The sequence below is a fragment of the Osmerus eperlanus genome, chromosome 10 (assembly GCF_963692335.1).
Source record: "Osmerus eperlanus chromosome 10, fOsmEpe2.1, whole genome shotgun sequence".
In the NCBI taxonomy this organism is placed as follows: Eukaryota; Metazoa; Chordata; class Actinopteri; order Osmeriformes; family Osmeridae; genus Osmerus; species Osmerus eperlanus.
Window position 1 is genome coordinate 10,137,359 of NC_085027.1, and position 23,714 is coordinate 10,161,072.

The following is a 23,714-nucleotide window of genomic DNA, read 5'->3' on the forward strand; positions in this document are numbered from 1 at the left end:
CATTTTCTCTGTCTCCGACTCCCTCTCTTTCCCTCTTCCTCTCTTTATGGCTCTCTATTTCTCCCTCCTTTTTTCCTTCATTCAGTCTCTGGTTTTCTTCATTTTCCCCTTCTCATATCTCTCTCAATGGTCAGAACTGAGTGAGTTAAATACCCTTGTTCTAATGACTATTTCAAATGACAGATGCATAGAGGTTCAGATGGGCTAATTTCCAGGCTGTAATATAAATGGATACATAGCATATTCAAGTGGACCGAGTAAAGCCGAATGATGAGGCCATGATCATTAATGTATGATGTCACCACATCAATAATGCCACATTGCATACAATGTGGCATTATTGCTGTAGAATGTTAATCGGAAAATTATATTGTATGAAACATATTTGAATGAGCCGTTGTGGCAGTGAATTCCCCTTTATACTCCCTAATGATGGAATTCATGAGGCCATTCTTATGTCACATGATACATTTTTGGGGAAAGTCAACATTTCCCCTTATTGCTGATTTTTCTGCTTGGTTCAGATAAGGCAGTGCTGAAAACCAAGCTTACCAGGCTTTTTATGCATTTCCCATAAAGGTGAAGTCATTGTCGGTTCAGCTGTGTACTCCCCCAAACCTATAAAGCACTGCACCTCTTGAGAGTAAGTGGCCCACCCAAGCACCCACTCATTTCCCCCACCACCACTACCCAAAGTCTGACTTGTTCTCTGTCTCCAGGGCTCTTCATCAGTCACTTTGACCGAGTGCCTTTCAGACAGTGGTTGATAATTAATGTATGGAGCAGGGCAAGAAGCACTCTGTCATCCCTTCAGGAAGTCTCTTTTTTTTTTTTAAAGGGCTCCATCTAGTTACCAATGTTTGCCTCAATTTGTCTCATTAAACATCTAATTGTTTTTAGCCTGGTTTGATAATCTAATTTTAAAAAAGGCCCCAAAAAAGAAGAAAAACTGCATGAGGCAAAGTGAAAAACATCATCTGAACTACAGTGCTAATTAACAATATTTGACATGTCTCGGATGAACTGTCCCAGATACATATTTTTTCAAAACACTTTTTATATTGCTTGTGAAAGAGAACTCATGGATTACTGTAAATGCCACAGTAGCACATTTAAAGGACATCTTTGGAGCATGCCAACTCGAACAATAAATGTATTTTGCATGTGGGTTTCATTGGGCAATTGATTCTGTGTAGACAAGTCTCTGGGGTGTTTTTCTTCCTAAAATCAGTATGAAAGTGGAGTGATATTGGAGGAAACCATTTAGATTGGATTGTAACTAAATTGACAAATTTTTTCTAACCTACTGTCGAGCTAAATGAGACATTTAGTTACACATGTATGACCTCTATCATAACATCAACTATTGATATTAGCTATTAGGACTGTATCCCAACATATTCACCCAAATCAACATACAACCATTGGAAAATTAACTATTTTAAAATGTTTTAGGAGTCATCAAAGGATGGGCATAAAGATCTTTAAAACATTCAATCCTACATTCGACCAAACCAGCATCATGAGAATTAAGGCAAAACAGGTGCGCTCAATGGTGTTTTGAGGAACAGTGCTGAATTAAGTGCTAGTGACAGTGTTGCTAGAATGGCAACAGCTCTAGAAATGTATTGGTTTACCAGTTCAGTTTTATTGACCAAAAATTGCAGCCATCCATCACAAATGAAACAACCCAAATAATGTTTTAAACACTTGTTACACTTGTCTTTTAGTTGGAAACACATTCCAAGAAGTAGTCCACATTCAAGTCAAATTACTCCCTTGCTCTCTTGGCCAAGTATTTCACAGAGAAAGTTTTCAGAGAGGAGATAATTATGTGAAAATGACCCAGGGCTTTCCCACTGAAAATGGTGTGAGAAAAAGAGAAACATATGTTGGAAATATATATTTGAGGATTGGTCATGAGAAATTTACTTCAGCATAACCACAATATCTGCTACAGCATCAGCTTTGCTAATGCCCAGAGAACAGCAAATGGATCAGTTCCATATATGGTTTTGTAGATCCAACCATAAGCTTAAACTATGAATGCATGGAAAGTGTGTTTGTGGAAAAGAATTAGAGATGAACACTGGCGTAATAGATATCCAATGGGTGCGCTGTCCCTTTAAAATGGTCACTCATATACAATTTCTTTACAAAGACAGTGTCTAAAAATCATAACAATAAATTATTATGGCCTCAATTGTCATTTGATCAATATCAATGACGATATTACAAAAACAACTTAAAAGGGATTTATGTCAAAGACTATATTTCTAAAAAACTACAACTGCATTTGAAGCCCAAATGATCAGACTTAATTCACACTGATTGCACTCCAGTGATTTACTGATACAATACACAAAATCATAACTTGTAATTTCTTACACCTGACACACTTCCATTTGACATGGTTTCCTTTACAGAGTAGTTTGCTGGTGATCCAGCATTCTTAAAACCACACTAAGCACCAAACCCAACAAGTCTAGTGTATGGCAATAACATTTTTACTTGACCAATTTTTGGTTGTCAATGCAGTAATGGTAAGTATCAAGTTAAGTATAGAATTTGAGTTTCTAATTCTACTACCAAGTATGGGGGGAGATAAATGGTTACATTGGGCAGCAAGTTAACGTAGATACCCTATAGTTGCATACAAATGTTAAATGTAAGAGATTCTGTTTCACATTTGGGGTAACCATAAAGTAAATGAGCCACTATGGAGTCACACACAGATTATAATCCAAAATTGAGTTGATACAACTCTCCACAATTTACTAAAAAGGCAACCGTTCAAAAAAGGCAAAAATAAATGAACTTAATTAAAAGACAAGGAAGCCATAATGAAGGAAGAGAGCAGAGAGATTCTGGCTCATTTCCATTTTGGCCCCTAAACCTTCAATCTGCAACTATTTTAGTTTATCCCGTCCAATCCTTTTATGTATGCGAGACCACCTCTGGATGCAAACCCCAGGGGCCAAAATGGAACTGTGCTGACATCAACAAAGTGCCTTCTACCAGTGTCTAGAGTCCACCAGTTCTGGTCGCAAACTCAGTTTCTTTAGGGTCTCATATCCGACCACCATGACGATTGCTGTGGGAGTGGAGGATATGATGCGAGCCGACAGGCCTTTGGTCATCCCCCAGAATCCCTCCTCAACTATCAGCTGCTTCAGCGTCTCAATGACGGAGGTCCTGCCTTCAACCTGTCAAACACACAAAGACTGTAGTCACAAAATTACCATCCAATTAAGCAACATTTGTTTAAGGTATTGGTGTTCAATTTCTGTTAAAGGCCTTAAATGCAAGTAGTTTTACAGTAAGAAAACGTTGAAATATATGGAAACTGTTAAATAGTTTTCTCCAATATGCCAGTGTGATGGCAATTGGATAAATGAATCACGCCTGAATTAAGGCCGTTATCCATCTTGCTACAGGACGTGGAGCAAACACTGAGACAGACTAGAAGTTGACAACCAACATTTGCTCTTTTGGTGAAAGTGTCAGGTGACACCCCTGGACTTGACCGATCTTCCTTTTCTTAAAATACTTAATTCTACCTGTACTCTAGCTCTAACCACATCCATAGGGTTGGTGACAGTGGATGCAGTTGCAGCAGCAAGTGGTCCAGCCATGGCTTGCAGAATCAGATGAGGGCAGTCACTGGGTGCCATTTTGGAAAGCTGTTCTGAAAGTCATTGAAAAACTCAGTATGATGAATTTGGGTTAAAATGCTTTAAAAATAATTTTCATAAATATATGTATCTACTAATGGATTATACTGCAACAATGAAAAGACAGTACACCAACTCGTTTTACCTGCATACAAGTGATAAAAAGGCCACCAGACGGCACTATTTGGGATGTAAGTGAGCAGAGAGGCCACATATCCCCTGTAAAAACCGCGAAAGCCATCGGCAGCAAAAATCTGCGCAATTATGTCCCTGGTTTGGCCAAACGTAATTTTGGCCTTTCCACCTTCCACTCTGGGCTTGATCTGGAAGCGAGTCAGGTGCTCACCTTGTCCCTGCATCATAAGCTGCTGAGAAACCACATCAATTGGGACAGTGATGCTCTGGGCGACCAGGGAAGCTGAGCCACCAGCCACCAGTGACTTTATGGTATTGTCATTAGAATATTTGGAAACATACTTCCTGACCAGCTCATAGGTTGTGATGTATGCCTGGCCTGATATTAGCGTGAAGGTATTGACCATGAATCCTCGGTAGAGGCCCCGCACTCCCTCGGAGCGCAAGATCTTAAAGAAGGCATCAAAAGTCCCATTGTAAAGCGACTTGCCCTTTTGCACTTGTAGCCGGGTGCGTATTAGGGTGGCGGGGTATACCGTGGCCCTTATGGACATGGTCATGAACACCCCAAAAGAGTAGAACTTCCTCTTGTCGAGGTCCTCCCATTCGATTATCTGTATGTTCCTCTTCTGTTGCATCCTGCCTCCCAGAGACGCCCCTTCATCAGACTAGCAGCACTCTGATGACAAAAAGAAAAATGGTCAGCAACCATTTACTATGCAAGCATCTGCAGTGACTACAGACCTGTGACCATTGGTTTTTTGTTATGCTGGACAGTCAGGTTGTTATGCTGGGAGTCAGGTGGATGAGCGGTTAAAGAATCGGGCTAGTAATCAGAAGGTCGCTGGTTCGATTCCCGGCCGTGCCAAATGACGTTGTGTCCTTGCGCAAGGCACTTCACCTTACTTGCCTCGGGGAATGTCCCTGTACTTACTGTAAGTCGCTCTGGATAAGAGCATCTTTGATACATTATTCCCAAGTCTGTCAGTGATCAGTGATTGTTTTGTAACGCTTCTGGCAACCTGGTTTACGTGATGCTTTCATTCGCTAACTAGCTAACCTAGCTAGCCCAGGTCACAAAGGACAAAATGTTCTGAAAGCTGACACAAAGTACCAATCATCTAGGAACCTATGCATACACGGAGTTACTTTTTGACCTAAACTGACAAGCAGAATGTAATCCGACGTTCGAAGCTGTGTGGCTGGCAAGCTATTTATTTTGATCTTCAAGCTAAACATTAGCTTAGCTGATTTAATGGCCTAGCACAGGCTTGCTCGCCGAGCTAGCTGAATGGCTAATGTTAGCCAATGGTCACCCAAGCAAAACTTACCTTGTTGGATAGGTGTTTACAAAAATGGTAAGGTCATCATCAAGAATAATATGTCATAGCTGTGATAAAGCAACAACAAATTTGAAGAGATTCCCCACAGATGTAGCTAAATGTTATGATCTTAAGACGTCTAGTTAGCCTAGCTTGTTTGATTGCTGCTAGCTAGTAGTGTTCCTCCCATCAAATGTCATGCCGCTGATCAACCAATTGCTAACGGCGACATCAGGCTCAGCCGACATACAAATGCGGGTGAAAGGTTATCATAAGGTACGTGTCCGGATCATAGACTGTATGGTCCGGATGTAAATGTATACTGACGAATATAACTAATAGGGTTTTATAATATATGTTATTTCTTATGTCTGGATGTACATGCACACTGACTTAATTAACTATTAGGGATTTATAATATATGTTGTTTCGTATATTAGTAAGATCTTATTTTGGAACAGACACGCTAGTTACATGCTGCAAAGACTATTAATTAGACTATGTAACTTCAGAAAGAAAGAACAAAAGGATAAGACAGGTCAGTGCCTGATTAAATGAGAAGGGCAATAAATTAGCCTACAGAAGAGAGTCAATTAAGAGGTTGAGACATATAAAGATTTTAAAAATAAGGGAATAACCATATTATGGAAGGGAAAAGGGAGAATTCCCACAGGAAGACATCAAAAATTTTCGATAAAAAAAATGGATTGGCCAGGACACAGATTTATAATGTCAGAGAGGACTTTCTGGTTAAATAAAGGTTATAATAATTGTATTCTTATTCTTGAAAGCATTGAACATTTGCAGGCGTATCCACAAATTCGTCCCTTCCTTTCAGAGGCAGAGCCGACGACAGATGGCGGTACTGAGAAATTCGACAAACAAATCTGCTTCTATTCATCTTGCTTTCTCTACGCCCACAGTGTGTCAGCAACAAACCGCTAGCAAAGCAGACATCAGTCAGAGGAAATCGTTGTAAGTTACATGTTTTTGTTATTTCATTGATAACTTATTGAAATGCCTTGGGTAATTTGAATATAGCTAGAGTTAGTTATATAACCAATAGTTGTAGTCTGTGAAATGTTAGGTTTGTTACCGGTAGCTATATAGCTAGCTAGTAGCATTGTTACAGTAAGCATGCTACTAGTAGCTTCTAGCTGAATTTACTTTCTGTTTCCTTACCTTATGCGAACGACGTTATCGTCCATGATGATTTTGTTATCATGCTAGCTAATAAAGATATAAAGCTAGCTATTAGTTTGCAATCTCATCAGTCAATCCATTTATTTAATTTTTTTGCAGACTGCTTACATATATGTAGCCTACACCTTACAAGTTTGCTGTTAACATTTAGTTTTTGCACTCGGTTGCTAGAGATTTGAAACATAAAGCTAAAATTGCTAAACTAGTCATTTAGCAGACGCGCATATCCAGACCGATAGTCACAGCTAGTCAGCTAGTCTAGCTTAGTTTTAGCTTCAAAAAGTTGCCAGGTGTAAAGTGTATTAGATTCAGTGCATCAGTTTTCATGTAACGTTTAAGTAGCACAACATTTGATGATTGACTCCAAGTTGTTCTATGTGCTCAGTACTGTGATACACTTGGTGGCTAAAATATATATATATTTTTTTTACAGGTGTAATTTGCCTTAAAGTTTGCAGAATGGTAAGAGTTACAATTTTGATTTAACACTGCTGTGATCCTTTAAAATAGTCCTCAGGACCAGAGATGAAAACAGAAACGATCATTTGTCTCCCCAAAAGTTTAAGTATACCTGCTCATGGTATGTAGTATGCAGTGTATTGCTAAGGCAAGGGTGGATTCCTTGGCCAGGTTTTTTTTCTGCTAGTAGTATCCTATGAAATCTTGGAAGAAAAATGTGGTGCACGTGCCATCCTTAACAATGGTCTCTCTTCCCAGTCCCGCAGATATGATTCCCGGACGACAATTTTCTCGCCTGAAGGTGTGGGCTTCTGTCTTTATCTTAACCTTACTCTTAACTTATTGTTTGAAACTGTTCTTGCACCGTAATCAAAACAGAAATATAGAAATTGATAAGAAAAGGGCTACTATGTCTTGGGACACAGTTATCTATTCTTCCTAACATTCTTAACTGAGCAGTAGCTCGCACCATAACTAAGCCAAGACCTCAATGGTGTTACTTTATTGATCCCTGGGGAGAAATTGATTCAGCTGCATTAGACACAACGACAAAATATACATAATACAAAATATACATTTTACAGGTCGCCTCTATCAGGTGGAGTATGCCATGGAAGCCATTGGTCATGCTGGGACATGTCTGGGGATTCTAGCCAATGACGGCGTGCTGTTGGCAGCAGAGAGGCGTAACATCCACAAGCTGCTCGATGAAGTTTTCTTTTCAGAGAAAATCTACAAGCTCAATGAGTAAGTGGAGTTGTGACGTTCATTGGAAGTGGGTCACCTCTTGTCATTTGACCGAAAGTAATCTATTCATCTGATGTGGCCTGTCTTGATGACGACACATGCTATTTGTGTTGGTATAAAAAGCTTACATTTAAATTAAATCTGTGAAGCCCTTTTTGACATTGCTTGTAGAAAGGGTTATACAAATCAAATGTATTTGATTATAGTTAACTATTTCTTAGATGAGCAGTCTGGCTGATTGCAAAAATGTTAACAATATGTCATCTGCATTTTGTTTTTCAGAGACATGGCTTGCAGTGTAGCTGGTATAACATCAGATGCCAATGTTTTAACCAATGAGCTGAGACTAATTGCACAGAGGTAAGTGTGGTGGTGTAGTTTGATTAACCATCTACCATGTGTGTCCACTCTTCCCTTTCTATACATGGGTTCCAGTATTACCTGAAATAAATGTACTCTTTTCTGGATGATTTCTAATATCTGTAAATTGTTTTGATCAGATATCTACTGCAATACCAGGAGCCAATTCCTTGTGAGCAATTGGTGACGGCCCTGTGTGACATCAAGCAGGCCTACACACAGTTTGGAGGTAATCCATCTAAAGATTAAATTATGGATAGGATAGGTAGCACCCTGTAGCATATGTAGGATGTATATAAATAGCACTTGATACACAAGACATAAAGCATGATGGTAAACTAAACAGCAATTCTGTGTCTTTTTAAAATGTATAATTTGTATGTTTGATTTCCAGGCAAGAGGCCGTTTGGAGTGTCACTGCTGTACATGGGCTGGGACAAACACTATGGCTTCCAGCTGTATCAGAGCGACCCTAGTGGGAACTATGGGGGTTGGAAGGCCACTTGCATTGGCAATAACAGCGCTGTGAGTCTGTCCAAACCATCAATATTGCATGTTTTCCTTGGCGTTTTACTGGCAGGTGTGGTACATTTTCAAAGTGATCTTTGAAAATCTTTCTTCAAACCTGCATGTGCTCTATAAAACGGTATTGTAGAGAAACAGTCTCAATGAACTTGGCTGAAATATAGGCCTGTGTACGGTAAAAAGAAGTAGTTGGTGTTCTCCAGTGCCCGTGAAGAACAAAAAGTGTGTGAAGGCATTTAACTCGGTGGATATATGCTAAAAAAAACATAAGCACAAAAGCAAGTGTCTGAGATGGCACTGTCTTGGCAGTAGATGGCGCCATTACACTAGATTTGTTTTTGAAAATTTGTAGTGTTGGCGATTTAAGTAGTAAATATTAGTAAAAACTATCCTATAAAAGTGTGACCCTCTGTATCCATTATTTTGAGGTTAAAATGTTGTCTACTGTTGTTTCAGGCTGCAGTGTCCATGCTCAAGCAGGATTTTAAAGAGGGTGAGATGACCCTGTCTTCTGCCCTGGCATTGGCCGTTAAAGTGCTGAACAAAACCATGGACGTCAGCAAGCTCTCAGCAGAGAAAGGTGAGGTTGACATTTCCTAAGCCGTGTCGAATGCCTCGACAAGTGACTAGCATGCGCTACATGGCTGTTGAGGGATGCTATTTTTGCATTCAGAGCACGGCTGTTTATGTTTTTGTAACCAGATCTCATGTAAATACGTGGTGATGCCCTTCACCACCACTATGGTGTGCTAGTCCATACCAAGATATAGACCAAGAACAATATACATAGTCCAGGGCTTCCAAAGTTTGGAATGGTGGTTAGTACATTAACTTGTGTGTTCCGTATATACAAATAAAACCCCATCCATAGGAATACAATTAGTCAACACCATCTGGAAACACCATTTTAATTTCATTTGGTTACACAGTGCAACGTGCAAATCCTGAACAACAGCTAGAAATAGTCAATGGGATTATGTGTGACTCATGGATGTTCTGGCCTCTACAGTGGAAATAGCCACACTGACCCGTGAGGATGGCAAGACCAAGATCAAGGTGCTGAAACTGAAAGAAGTTGAGGAGCTCATCAAACGTCATGAGGCAGAGGAAGCAAAGGCAGAGAAGGACAAGAAGGAGAAGGAGCAGAAGGAGAAAGACAAATAAGCACTCGTCAATTGCACAAGTGATAGTAAATTGAAAAATAGATTCATCCACCTCTAACATGTTTAACCTTTGTCTTTTCTTTAATAAAATATGTAAAACACTTTGTTTCATTCCCGGGAGGGCGGTTTTGTTTGTCACCATTGACTACCCAACATTATTTCTATTTATGCTTGGAACTATTGTTCTCTTAAGGATGGTGGTTTTTCCAAACCTGTTCCTTGAACGTGACTCTTCTATAATTTGCCATTCAAGCCCTAGATGTAACCAACCGGAATTGGCTTATTTGCATGTCAATTGTGCTGTCCGGTGTGCTGTAATGGTTTGAAGGGAATCAACAGAATAACAGCTCTCCAGGAACAGAGTTATGGAGTCCTGTTAGTGAAATCCGCTCATCCCTAAGCTATTTCTGCCACCAACCAACACCTAATGTTATGATGTATTAACATTGTAACAGCGTACTCATAAAGAACAAAGACGAGTCAGACAAAATAGGATGTTTATTTGACAATTTACACTACCCTGTGATTACCATTGCATGGGTATGGAATGTGAAATTTTGGATATCTAGCTACATAATGTGCACTTGGTTAAGTAAAAATATGTGCAGCTACAAATTTGCAGAAGGTGGCTAATACGTTCTCACACAAATGCCAAATAATTCTCTCACTTAACCCTTGTGTTATCTTCGGGTCATTCTGACCCATCAGTCATTGTGACCCACCGTCGTATTGCGACAACTTTAACGCATACAAAAACAAAGTGAAGCATTTTCTTTTAACCGTTGGGCTGTCTCAGACCCCCCACATTGCGAAGGTTAAAAGAAAATTATTTTTATTTGTTTTTGTATTGGGTAAAATTGGGTAAACACAACGATGGTTCGTTATGAACCTTTGGGTCATGTGACCCGAAGGCAGCACGAGGGTTAAATGCACAACCATGGAAAAAAAGCTTCGCAAGCATTAACTTGAGTTTCCTACCCTACTGCAGGTCTGACTGAGCAATGGGATGGCTTTCTAAAAAACAAACCGCACAAGAAAATCTTTGCATTTGTGAGTGTCTTGAAAAGCTATCATAGATAATTCACTCACTACAGGAATACAGATTCAGCTAATGGCAGCACAGTAATATAACTAATTGAACTGGTTTAAATTATTGAATAAATCTGAGCAAATCTAATGATTAGAAGTAGACATTTTGGATATCAGAAATCCAATAACTGGCTAGCTTGTGCTATACTGTCCTTTATAAACAGTCAAAATCATTCGACTGTCTACTCTTTAAGACTTGTATTGCAACTACATAAGGTAGAAGGAAAAACTAGTATTTTTAGCACCAAGTGACCCACTTAGAGTTGAAACTGTGACACAGGCAACATAGAAGTCGAAAAAAGACAAAAAACCAAATGGATAATCTTCACTTTTTCTATTCTTGAAGACTGACTAACCAAAAACATCCACCAGTCTGCATTTGAGCTACAGCATTTAGGGCTTTCTTCCAGTTGAAGTGACATGTAGGCTACTATAAAACAAGACAACAGACAAAAAAGGTGATACAGCCAGTCCCAGTAGGCTTAACTAGCTTCCATCACTTCCATCCTTTCTAACCCAGTTACAGATCAGACCTAAGGTAATGAAAGAAGCTATGTAAGACTGTAGGGACAAGGCACTAAATAATTCTAAATAGAGTTAATCTGGAATCAAATATTGCTCCAGTTTCAATCATTGTCATATCTGTCCACAATAAATAATAACAATCCACTGTATCCATCCATATTTTCAGTTCAGTCTTCATCAGAGCAGGCCGGTGCCATGGAATAGACTAGGAAAAGAAGGTCTGCCCTTACGGGCAACAGAGGGTGGCCTGGCTTCACAACTTCAAAGCCCATGTAGTGGAAAGTTCTGGTAAGAACGGCTGGAACACAGACAAAATGGAGTGTCACTGCAATTTCCTGTATATTTTATTATGTACCATGGGTTAAAGTGTTCAGTAAACCATTATTACTAGAGTCTGTTTACTGCAATAAATGTTGATAGAAATGCACATACATCGATCCTCCCTGCTTTTGGAGAACCAAAGAAACACGTGGCTGACTCCCAACTCCTCCTCTGCAAACTCGAGAAGACTGGTTAGACTGAAAAGAGAGAATAGGAAGGGATGAGTGAATATTAGACTCATCTTCATTTTCATTCCAATCTACAACGCTGTATTTCCTTCTTCAACAGAACTGATACTCAATCATTTTACAGTTTAAAGTTATTTAAATGTAGAGATGCCCTTTTACATTAAGTCTTAGACTTAGAGGATCATAATTACATTCTGACTATAAAAAGCATTTGCATGTCATGTAGGTCCTTACCCTTCTTTACTACCCTCTGGGAGAGTGCCTGGGATTTCCAGGAAGAGGTTATCTGCAGTCACCACCGTCTTCCAGCATACACTATGGTGCTCGCTCAGCCAGTAGTTAAAGTATAGGATGGGAAAGACTCCATGCACAGAAGTCACCTGAGTCACCGTCAACCTACCATCCTGAAGAAAGTCCCAATTTATTACCCACAAATATGATTCATTATTGGTAACATCCTTTTATTATGTTTTATATTCTTTCTATTCAACTAGGCACGTCAAATTAGCTCATCCACCTTAGCACACTCTGAGATGATGGGATTGCCAATATTCTTAATCTTTTCTAAACAATGATGATTGATGACGAGCATTTGATAAATGTTCCACTTCAGAGACAAATCGCATTGAATCAATTATTCTGAGCCAATTATCCTACTTGAGGCCTCTTGTTTAGTTACTCTTCTCTCTTACCCAGTCAGCCATGTTTTACATCACAATTCCCATGCTTCAAAGCTGTCTGAGGGTGCCAATCAAGTAATGGAATGCTAAACCTTGGATTTATATAATGTGGTTTAGTTTCTTTCTAGGCCAGATTATCTTGAATGCCAGATATAGTGACCCATATTCCCCAATACACATGCACAAAACTATTTGACTCCATTTTCATGTAATTGGTCTTATAAGCATTAATTTGTAATGGAATTGTATTTTAACATTCACCCAACTTATGGGTTTTCTTGACCAATTTTTTTTTAAATAAAATGTTACACCAAGCTATAAAAAAGACACAAGTAAAGAAATGTACATTGTGGAGGAGCTTTTGGAGAGGAGGATCCCTTCCAGTCCCTCTCCCACCCGGGATCTTCAGCTGTGGGTGAGGGACATCAGGAGCACCACAGAGGCCCCGGGGCCTCTTCTTTGGGGAAGCAAATATTGGCCTTAAGCAACAACGCCACAGGGCTGGAATGACAATAAAGAGTAGACATAAGGCCTAGAATAGATTTTTTATGTATTTTCATTTTAAGCACACATGGGCAGCACACAGATTGTAAATTGCAAAAATAAGTGTTCGCTGTTTTTAATTTGTTAAAATGTTACTGGTAAGATGTCCAGTCATTGTTTGATTTATCCAATAACTGATTTTGATTTAGGACGATTTGTTTATCAAATATGTAATATAAAAAACAGCATGTTTCTTTTCATGGTATGGTTCCCAACCATGGCTTTTCAATAGCCATGGTTGGGAAACATGCATCCTAAGATTATACAAAACTTCCACGGAACGGAGAAGACCCAAATACTTACATTATTTCTCAAATTTTTATAATTTACATCGCGCAGAGTGAGTGGGGGATTTTTCCACTGTCAAGCAAGAGCGGTTTTGAAGTGTCTTATATAACGTCCTCTTGGGAGCATTCGCATAGAGCAGCGGTTGTGTAACAGAGAGAGATCGGGTGGCAGAGATTGTGCTGAGACATGAATTCTCCTATGACCTTTCTCTGCGCAAGACTAGTCTTATAATTGTGTGGGGTAGATTTTCGTGAGAAACGTGATATTTTGGACTGTGACTTTGAATGAATAAAGTGGTTGGCTTTTCTTAAAAATTGCTTACATGTCTTTATTGACATTGAGTCTGAGAGGTGTGTTTATGTTCTATTATTATTGTATAACTTGTTTTGTCCTATCTCCACTGTTTGTAAATCATGTGAAGCCATTCAAATGCAAGAAATTGATAAGCTAAGTTAAAGTTCAATGCATTCGACAACTATTTGCTTTTAAAATAAGACACTTTTTTTAATATTCCATTTTATATTCCATTTCTATTTGTTTTACAACATAAGGTAATAATAAACAACATAACATCAACCATATGTTGAACATATGTAACAAATAGGCTATTCTTGTCGGGCATATTTTGGAGCCTTATTGGAGCTATTATAGATAATATAGGCTAACTGTAATAGCTACTGTAATATATCATATAGGCCGATATTATATTAGTATACCTCAACGTCCATTAGGCCAACCAATTCATCGTTTTAAAATGGTGTTGACAATATGAACTTTTGCAAATCAAACAGTTCTGGTAGCATTAATGGTGAATTCTACTATCAATAGGAAGTTTTGGTGATACCTGTTCAACACGTCTAAGACATCCATTTGTGGTCTGCAAAGTCTTACCTTTCCTCAGTATCCAGCATTATTTTCAGAGAATGAACAGCAATGTCCCTACAACCGAAACAATAGCCTAACTATTTAGCAAAAGTTCGACAGAAAAATTCACCATCCGTGAGGTGCACACGATGTGCACACAGTGACGTATCTTTCAGACAAGTGCAGCAGAGGAGAAAAGGCTATAGGGAGAGGATAGACAGCGTTAAATCCAGAACATACAGCCACAACAGTATGTGCCTGGTCTCTGGTCTATTTAAATCGTTCATGCTTACTTTGAGTCGCATGCGTTAACACGTCATTATCGCTGGACGTTGTTTTTCCGATCACCAAATTATACAGTAACAAATGTCCCCTAAAATCTATTATTTGCATTACAGCATTTTTATCACTTGTAAGTACCGTAGCGTACCGTACCGTAGCGGCTATGTTTAGATACGAGAATTTTTTTCTGCCATGTACTGTTATGTGTGTAGCACAGATTTTAACTGCGGAGACCTCACCCGTGGAACGCTTCAGACTCTTCCAAAGACAGTTGAAGAAGTCCCTCATTCTAAATGGGATCAAATAAGGGCCAAATATATTTCGCTGTACGATCTGACGATCTGTAGAAAATGTTTGCATCAGTAAATTCAGTAAATTGCGTCTGTAAAAATGTTTTGGTAAAAAACACACACAAATTATTTTTACAGATACAAAACCTTTTAGAAATGCAAAAAATATTTCTACAGATGCAAATGAATAAATAAATCCAGATGCAAAACTTTTCTACAAATGCTAAATATATTTGACGGATGTCAGTGTGGAAAGGTTACTGCATATTTTGTCTTAGGGGATGTAACAACTAAGTCTTAAGAATGTTGTGGTGGTGTGAGTAGGCTACAGGCAGTGGATTTAATTAGTGGTTTTATTCTCCATTCTTGTATTCCGTCTATGGCATTATATGTCTATTTATTTTGTTAATCCTTTCCATTTATCTCTCACTTTTCTTTTTTTTCCGTTACGTTGATATACCCTGACATTGACTCACTGACCAGTAGGTGGCGGTATGTACCTTCTCAGCTGGCTGTGCTCGGCTAATTAAATCAAAGTAATAACTTTCCTTAGGTATCCCAATTTGAAATGAAAAATGCATAGTTCTTCGTGATTATTGTCTTGTTTGGACGGTTGTTTATATTTTAGTTTATTGTTATGAATTTTATTATTGTGTGTGTGTCGTTTATAACACACAACCTTACGTTTTGTTGCAGGCACAAATACACTATTGTACTGTAAGATAAGTAGTAGATACTCATCTTTCATTCATTATTTTACAGTGATCATAATGTGTAATACGTTTCATCTATACCCCTGTGTCTTACACTGAGAACACAGGGGGAACATATTTCCCTGGAGCGAGGCCCCCCTGTATATTACAGTCTGGACATGTATAAAGCAATACAGTGATGTTGGTGATGTATGTTACTATGATCATTATGTATAACAAGTTTAATCTATACACCAGTCTTTTACACTGGGAACAGGGGGAACAGATTTCCCCGGAGGCGCGAGGAAAGTGGTTCCCCCCCCTGTATATTACAGCCTGATGATTTTGGACGCAAAACAGTGATGCTGGTGGTACACACTATATTACTAGTGTGTGTCTAGTGTCACTAGATGGATTAGCACTAGCTGTTACAGACTGTGAAAACAGGGACTGACTAACGATTGATTGCAATACAACTTACTATACTACTGTATTTTAGTGCAAATTAACTAACCAACATCAATAAATGTACCTTATGCTCATGGAAAGTAGGTAGAGTACACAATTAGCTAACACACACGATAAATCACATTCAGCTCAACCAAGCAACAAGAGGAAACATGATGATTTTGCGCATGCGCTAGAAAGGGGGAACAGGGGAACTGAATTCTCCAGAACAACAGCAGGAAATGGTTAATCTTTTTGGAGGGATGTTGAGTTGATAGACAGTAGAATGTAATTAATGACTTATTAAGTGATCTGACAGCCCACCTTTTTATCTTATCACCTCAAGTGGAATGTCTGAGCATTGGTGGGAGCTTCAGATGGTGCATATAAGACAGAAATGGCAAGGGAGGGGAGAAGTTACAACATTAATGTGTCATAGAAAAGGGGTCACAAACAGAATACAAATAATATAGTTAAAGTGCTTTGTTTAGTTTAAAATAGGGAACTTTTGCATGTACTATATGATTTTACAGGCCCCATTAAGTTGCCAGTCATCTATCTCTTAAATGGTGAACATAGACTAGTTTGTCAATCATGAAGCCTTCTACTAATTATTCACTACTTTATGGAATGGTTTTGGTGGTGATTTTTAATCGTTTTAAGCATAACAATCTGTCTACCAACATTATGGTTTTAGAGTTTTGTATGTTTTGCCACTTGATGGTGCTGTGCAGCAACTCTGATAATTTAATGGACTGTGGACTCTTGTGTCCATCCTATGGTATTGTGGTTGTATCTGCTTTTTAACAAATGCTTGATGTAATTCTGAACATTCTTTTAATTATTTTAATTTGAGCTCTTTATACATTATATTTTCCTATCCGTCAGTGGTTTGTTGTACCACCATGTTGTCTATTTATGTCGATTCATTTTTATTGTTCTTCTCTTAGTGAAAGATTAAAGAGTTGTAACCCAGTGTATCCCTAATTCATTAAGAATGTGTAGAAGTTATTTCTTTGACATTTGGTATGATTTTTTATCTGACCAAGTTAAATTGATAGAATATTGAAACAGGTGGTGCCTTTTAAATAGTAAGCAACATGAGTTTTAGCAGTGTGTGGTCGGTATTAATGACTCAATTACAGTCCATCGGTTAAGCCTGTTGTCTCTATTGATACCAGCTGTTGCCATACCAGAAATGAAGAGACACATATTTTAGTACGAACAGATGCAAATTTCAAATTGCAAATGGAAGTTCTTCAACAATCCTAGAATAACATCAATGATATAATAATGTTATGAGATGTTAAAGATATATTCAAACTTTTATTTTCCTATTTTTTTTTCTGTGATCCTTTTACCAAATTTTGTGAAAACTGTGGTTGAGTGTAATGGGGCAATTACATAATTTACACATAATTCATCTTCTTAGCACACATAGCTTATGTTATAGGGTTTGAACAGTCCATTGGAGTATCTGGACTAAAATGCCAGAACTAAAGATTAGAATTATGGAGATAGAACTCAGTAAAGGTAACATCAATCAGTTCTTGTTTTGGTGAAGGACTACCATATTCAATTCCCATTAGCACCGTGATAAAGTGTTTAAACTATCTGTTGTCTTATTGCTTTCAAATTCAATGGACACAATGTGTAAATCAACATTTATTCTCTTTCAGATGGGGAAAAAGCGATGAGGTCATGTGCAAGCTCTCTTTGTGTTGACCTATGGTCCAAGCCCGATTATTAAAGAGAGGATCTTGGCAGCTGATGCAGTGGAGTAACCCCCTTGGCCCCCAGTCCTGAACCGAGAGAGAGGGAGGCCAATTTGCTGTTCACTGTGATGAAGCAGAGAGAGCAAGAGATATATATATATATATATAGAGAGAGAGAGAGAGGAGAGACAGAGGGAAGTGGGAGGCAGAGAGAGAGGCCCAATGCTGTCCATTGCATAGAGGGCAAGACAGAGGGAGAGAGCGAGAGGAGAGCTGGGTAATCTGTTGCAGTGTAAACACTGGCCTAGAAAGGCCCTGGAATGTCTCTGCAGTGGGAGTTAGAGGACGAGGTCAGACGGAGGCCAAGGCAGGTGGTATACATCAGCCCAAGAGTTGACGTCTCAGCACTAACTTATCCAAACAAGAGACAGGCGGTACACCAGGCCGCTCGTAGAGTAGGAGGAGGAAGATAAGGAGGAGTAGGAAGAGGAGGAGGTAGAGGAAAAAAGGAGGAGTGTAGAGATGGAAAGACAACGACGGTGGTACAGAGCAGTCTGTTTTAATCCGGGCTTCCCTGTTTTTCCCTCCTCTATCCCAGATTTCACTAAACAGACGTTAGCATATGAGGCTAAACATGAAAGGGGACTATTGCCATACCAAAGCCCATGAGCTTGAAATCCGCACTGATCTTGTGAACTCCGGCCACAAATCACTCCCAGCAGGTTTAGAGATGGTTTATACTGCGCGACAGCACAAGAGATACAGCATCCTGGGCAGGCTGGAGGAATGTGGCATACAAGATGATCTGTTTCTCCACTGCCTTCTGGAGTGCTAACACTGGCCTATACACTGTCTCCTGAAGAAACAAACTTGCTCTTCAAACATCTTGCATTCTCTGTCACAGCAGTTGATCAGATATTCACTAATATGCACTAGCATGCACTAGCATAATAAGAGTCTGGTAAAGTCATATAAAGACTAGTTAGGATAATCTGGATTTTAAAAAAGGAGCCATTTTGTTGAAACATGGAACATGGAATTAGCTAACACTTTCTGTTCCAAATACCACATTTTTGTTTTCACATCATTTTGAAATGCACATAAAATAACTTTTTTCTTTGTATTTAACTTTGAAAGAATTACAGCTTATGTAACTCTCTTATAATATTTCTCAAATCAAGACTGACTTTTGGTTCATATTGATTCTAATTGACCATAAATGGGAATATTATTTCCATAGAAGTCATCAGTAATTACGAGCCTCTGGACTTGACCTAGTATGGAGTTGTATTAAGGGACTGTTTATACTGGCACATAATAACAGGTTGCATTGTGGGGAATCTTTTCAGAGCTTGGTGGAGAAAGAGGTGCTCTGTTCTTGTCTTGTTATGGCCAGGCAGAAACTTATACTGAACCTTCATTGTATTCATTGTATCTGTGATTTTAGTTGAAAGGATAGGCTGAGAATTTTACATTATGCACTAATTGGTATTTTAGCTAGGACTGGTAAATATTTACATATAAAATTAAATACAATAGCCACACTGACTCCATCTCTGAGTTTATTTCTTACTTAGAACATACAGTTCTTCCTGCGATGCTAGTCTGTTTCTGCTCTCTGCTCCCACAGCTTGTCACCCATCACCAAATAAGGCAATGATGTAGCTACATGAGTTTCATGTGAAATTAGTCAGGTATTGTCGTGAGGCTGGAAATGTTAGAGAGACATTGTGAGTTTTGTCATTTGCCAAAATAATAATGATGATATGCCTTATGAAGCGGATTGTCTGAAATGAACTGAGTGCTTTAAACTACCTACATCTTAATAAGTAACAGCACATAATGTTCTCAACATCAGAATTGTGTGTGCTGTCACTACAATTTAAAAGATAAACACATAATACTAAATACCATTGCAACTTAAATCAGTTTGATCATTTTAGATTTAAGTACACCATGACAGATAAAGACAAGTTGAGTATCCAGACTTTCATTAAGATGGTAGAGAGATCGTATACAGTGCAAGTGCATGCCTTCCTGTTTATGCTAATACTAGCTTGTTTCCCAAATAATTACAGTCCCACTTAACCTTCCTGCATGCGTAAATCTTTTTATGCGACCCCTTGACCTTTTACAGTACAAAATCACAAGGGTTGATAGACTCTAATATCAACCCTTCAACCTAATATCCTTATTCTTACTGGTTGGTAGCTCTACTGGCTTGAGAGAGCGACCACTCACATGATACAGTACTTGTGCAGAACACAAGTCATCCAGTTTAAATGTTTTCTGACGTGAGACTTGATGCAATATCTACTGCATGTTGGACTTAAGAAGAGTAGGGTAGACCCTTGAATAACTTTCTCACAGAGTTTGCAGCAACGAAAACAGCTAATTTTTTATTCTGTTTGACTGACTGTTGAGATTGTAATAAATGGGGTTCTGGTTCTCACAAAGGCTATGTTGCATCCTAAGACCTAGAACTATAGACATAAAAATTGTCTACACCTACTAGATTGACAGTTTAGAATGTTTACACGTAGAACTTTACTTCAGGTGTTTCTCAACTTTTTGATTGTTTTGCTCTTCTACTGTACATTAACAGATTCCTTCACCTTGAACCGTTCATCTGTAGCTGTACTCTCTGGCTCTCAGCCCTTTGCTGTAAGATATTTTCTTTCTGGTTTATCACAGTTTAGAAACACTCACATATTTAAGGAATCCTGGATATGTACAGTATATGTAGTGTATTTCCTTCACAATCTCTTCACAGATATTCACAGATATTTTCTGCAAAAATGTCCATTACAGTAGATAAACTATGATTGACTATGATGCTGCGGAGACAATGACATTTTTGCACAAGTACAGTGAGACAAATCTCGTCAAAATGGTATCTGGTAGTTGTGGATGATCAAATCAAAATTTGTCTTTGTCTCTGATATTTTTATATGGTAACTTTACCAAACTTTGACAACTCCTTGAGGGACGTGTAGCATTCAAACTCTTTTCTATGGCTACAAATGTAAATATATTTACGACTGGAATTTTAGACTGAACTAGAAAACTGTGTTGACAAAGGCAAACATTTCAAGATCCAAGCCTGTCAAGACTAGGAAGCTGCAGATGCATTAATACTGTAGATTGTCACAAATGGGTTTATTTAACTCACTCCAGTAAACAAACAGGGGTTGAGTTTCTTCTTTAGGCTCTGTATGAGTGTGCACACACATGCATGTTATTATGCCTCGTACATGTTACCATCCCAGTTAAGGGGAAAGTTTGAGAAAAAGTAGCAATTACACCCCCCCACATCCATTGTCTCAACTAGCTCATCTTCCATTTGGCCCTGAAAAGTACTCCCCAGTACCTCAGTCTGTTACATTTTTGATTAGCAATGGGCACCACACACACCGGGTGGCATCTAAATTATGCAATGTCAGCATCCTCTTATGGGCAAAAGTAGAGTTTGGTCGAGTTGTTAGAGAGAACACGTCATGACAGGCCCATGCAAAGGGGGAAGGTGGGCATGAAATATTGATGGTGCTAAGTAAGTCTCAGCTGCAGGAGCTGAGTGGAGGTGATGGGGGACGATGTAATGGTGCCAGCCCATAGGCCGCCCACGGGTAATGCACTTCAATACGCCTCAGGAATGCTCCCTCCCCTCTTGGCCCACTCCACATCACTGCTTGTTAGTTGCAAGAACACCAGCCTCAACACTCATCACCCCCTTACATCGCTATAAAAATCTACTTGCAAGACTTTAGTTAGTAATAGTTCTTGTGAAACAACAGAGGTCACTTACAAAACATCTCAGAAGTCAAATGTAATTCTATATCAGACAATGAAGTACTTCTTCTTTTTTTTGTACTGGAAGTATCTGGACCTCGTTTCACCCATAATGTGAAATATACATTGGCGGGTAACTCTAGCTCAAGGTTTAGTACAGAGTGCTAGTTTATTTAATAGCCTCCACAGATTGAACAAACAGCACTTGTAATGAAACAAACAGTAATCTAATGAATTTCAAAATGGCTGCTTGTGTTTCACTTCCTGTACACTGCATCCCGTAATCCAACGGCCTACTCTTTTCTTTCAGACTGCAGGGAATCCCAGAGGACCCAGCTAGGCTGAACCAGTCGTCTAACCAGGTTTAATATTTGATGAGATTAGTTCTGCTCACTGGTTCTTCAGTGTTACTTCGGTTCAGTGCTTCACAGACCTAAATTGAGATACTGGTATTCAGATTGCTTTTCTGTTGTAGGCCACGCCATATGGTCTTTATCCTTATCAAATGAAAACTTTTGTTGACAGTTTTTTTAAGTAATTTTCAAGAATGCTGATAGTGGCCAGGGACATAGGTTTGTTTAAAAATGTGGGTTGGACAGCTTTTTATAATAACTAAGACTAACTCTATCAAATAATCATTAAATACGATTTTCTTTAAGGGTGCCGTTTTCAGTAATGGTCTGTATAATTAAACCTACGCCCCTGATTGTGTTATGAAGTTGTCAAGTACCTAAAGCATTCAGTTGTAAGACAAGTTGACTCTAACTTTGTCTAGTTTGTTGTTGTGTTTAATTTTGCTTTTTAAATTTCCCTGCAACCTTAGCGGAAAGCACAAATTCCAAAACCTAGTGTTTGAGGATGAGATAGTAGACCAAGATGAGATTTGTTTATTTGAGCAGATTGATTTACTTTGTCTAAGTGGTGTAGGACTGTGTCTTACTGCCACTATGAAGTTCTTGTTATTGTCCATTAGTATCAGAGGTTTGTAAGACAGATCAGAACAGGAGGCAATGGGTTAATCGTGTGTTTGGGTTTTAGCTGTTTGATTGATGTTTCACTGACACAAACCTTCAACATTGACTCCAGAGCTCCAGACTTGTAAAAGAAGAGGAAGGGATGTTTTGTTTTACATATAAAGTGGACCTAGTAAATGTCTATGTAGCCTTGCTAAAAGCAAACTAAGTAAAAGCTTTGCCACACCACATAAACAATACAAAATATGAAGTGGGATGAGTGGGGACAGCTTCTTGGTTGATTTACCTACATTTTAAAGCAGCCTTTTTTGTACTTGTTGAAACAATTGACTGGAAACATTGTCAAATTAACTAGACAAGTACTGGACCTGAAGTAGGCTTACTTCCAATGGGAAACCCTGGGATAGAGTCAAAATGTCTTGTCCTTAGATTACATGACAATACCCTACATCCTTACATGGTAAGGAAACCAAATTATCTTCTGACAGGATCACACTTCGATAATATCATTACTCACCGGTCTCTTGCAAGGCAGTCCAGTAATAACATCAACACAAACACTGCTAATTCTACACATATTTTGGGGGACCATGGCAACATCCAAAAGACATCTGACCTTAAGCAAAATGTCCTAATGCAAAAAGGAAAGGCATAAGGGAGAAATCCAAAATGTAGCTATGAATGTTTTTAAGATGTGGGTAATCAAGGAAAGGTACAAAATTATACATTTTCATATTACTTTAATACAATTCTATTTTCAGTGTCTTTGCCCACATTTTGAACTTTGTGTTATCCTGACCCAACTTAAAAAGATAAATACATTAAAAACATAACACATAAATGAGCCTGTTGGTAGTTTTTGTAGTGGTTTCATGCCAGAAAGATGGCCAATGATAGAGTGGGTTATGTTTATAAACACAGAAAAGTATCCTTAAGTTGTCCAAATGTGATTTAATTACATGGAACAAGATAGGGCTGCCTCAAACCTTGAGAGCTATGCTGTTTGAGGGCGTTTCAATCACTGACTGCTGCGATTCTTATCCAAAAGAACTTCCTGTCTTTGAAATTACGAGGCTGGCAGTATGCCATGGGCCCGTGCCTGCTTCCCTCATAACAGCCATGTAACAACTGAGCATAAACATGCTGACGTCAGTGAGCGGTGGTTCACAATTACAGAGTCCCAAAAGAACAGGTTTCCTCTGTTTTCCTTTGAGTTCTCTCATTTGGTATCTGGAGAGATTTTTCATTTACAGATGGGGGAGTCGCAAGGATGGTGGTTCAGTTGTGTCATGCAGCTAATGTCATGTGTCTGGTTAAACCATCTTGTTTAGTGATACCAAGAATGAAGACTTGTGTAATTCAGCAATATGTACTACTTCTCTTCTTTCACACACACGACACATCCCACATACACACACATTCCAAAGCCCCTCCCCTTG

At 38.8% G+C, this 23,714-nt stretch overlaps 3 protein-coding genes across 3 annotated transcripts; 1 reads left to right on the top strand and 2 right to left on the bottom strand.

Moving 5' to 3' along the window:
* Positions 1–2,095: 2,095 nt before the first annotated feature.
* Positions 2,096–5,402, bottom strand: LOC134027642 (solute carrier family 25 member 44-like). Its single transcript, XM_062470573.1, has 4 exons — positions 5,141–5,402; positions 3,820–4,488; positions 3,561–3,688; positions 2,096–3,206 (listed from the first exon to the last, which is right to left on the bottom strand). Exons 2-4 carry the CDS (start codon positions 4,445–4,447, stop codon positions 3,015–3,017), a joined length of 948 nt encoding a protein of 315 aa, XP_062326557.1. The 5' UTR covers positions 4,448–4,488; positions 5,141–5,402; the 3' UTR covers positions 2,096–3,014.
* Positions 5,403–5,982: 580 nt separating this feature from the next.
* Positions 5,983–9,689, top strand: psma4 (proteasome 20S subunit alpha 4). Its single transcript, XM_062470574.1, has 9 exons — positions 5,983–6,106; positions 6,768–6,796; positions 7,052–7,094; positions 7,378–7,540; positions 7,823–7,900; positions 8,041–8,129; positions 8,295–8,425; positions 8,882–9,005; positions 9,435–9,689. The coding sequence occupies exons 2-9, from the start codon at positions 6,794–6,796 to the stop codon at positions 9,587–9,589; spliced, it is 786 nt and encodes a 261-aa protein (XP_062326558.1). The 5' UTR covers positions 5,983–6,106; positions 6,768–6,793; the 3' UTR covers positions 9,590–9,689.
* A 382-nt stretch (positions 9,690–10,071) lies between these two features.
* On the bottom strand, positions 10,072–14,358 carry oaz2a (ornithine decarboxylase antizyme 2a). The gene is given in 7 exon segments (XM_062470575.1): positions 10,072–10,251; positions 10,507–11,500; positions 11,635–11,720; positions 11,946–12,115; positions 12,738–12,818; positions 12,820–12,892; positions 14,114–14,358. Coding segments are annotated over 6 exon segments (561 nt in total). The 5' UTR covers positions 14,134–14,358; the 3' UTR covers positions 10,072–10,251; positions 10,507–11,369.
* Positions 14,359–23,714: the final 9,356 nt, after the last annotated feature.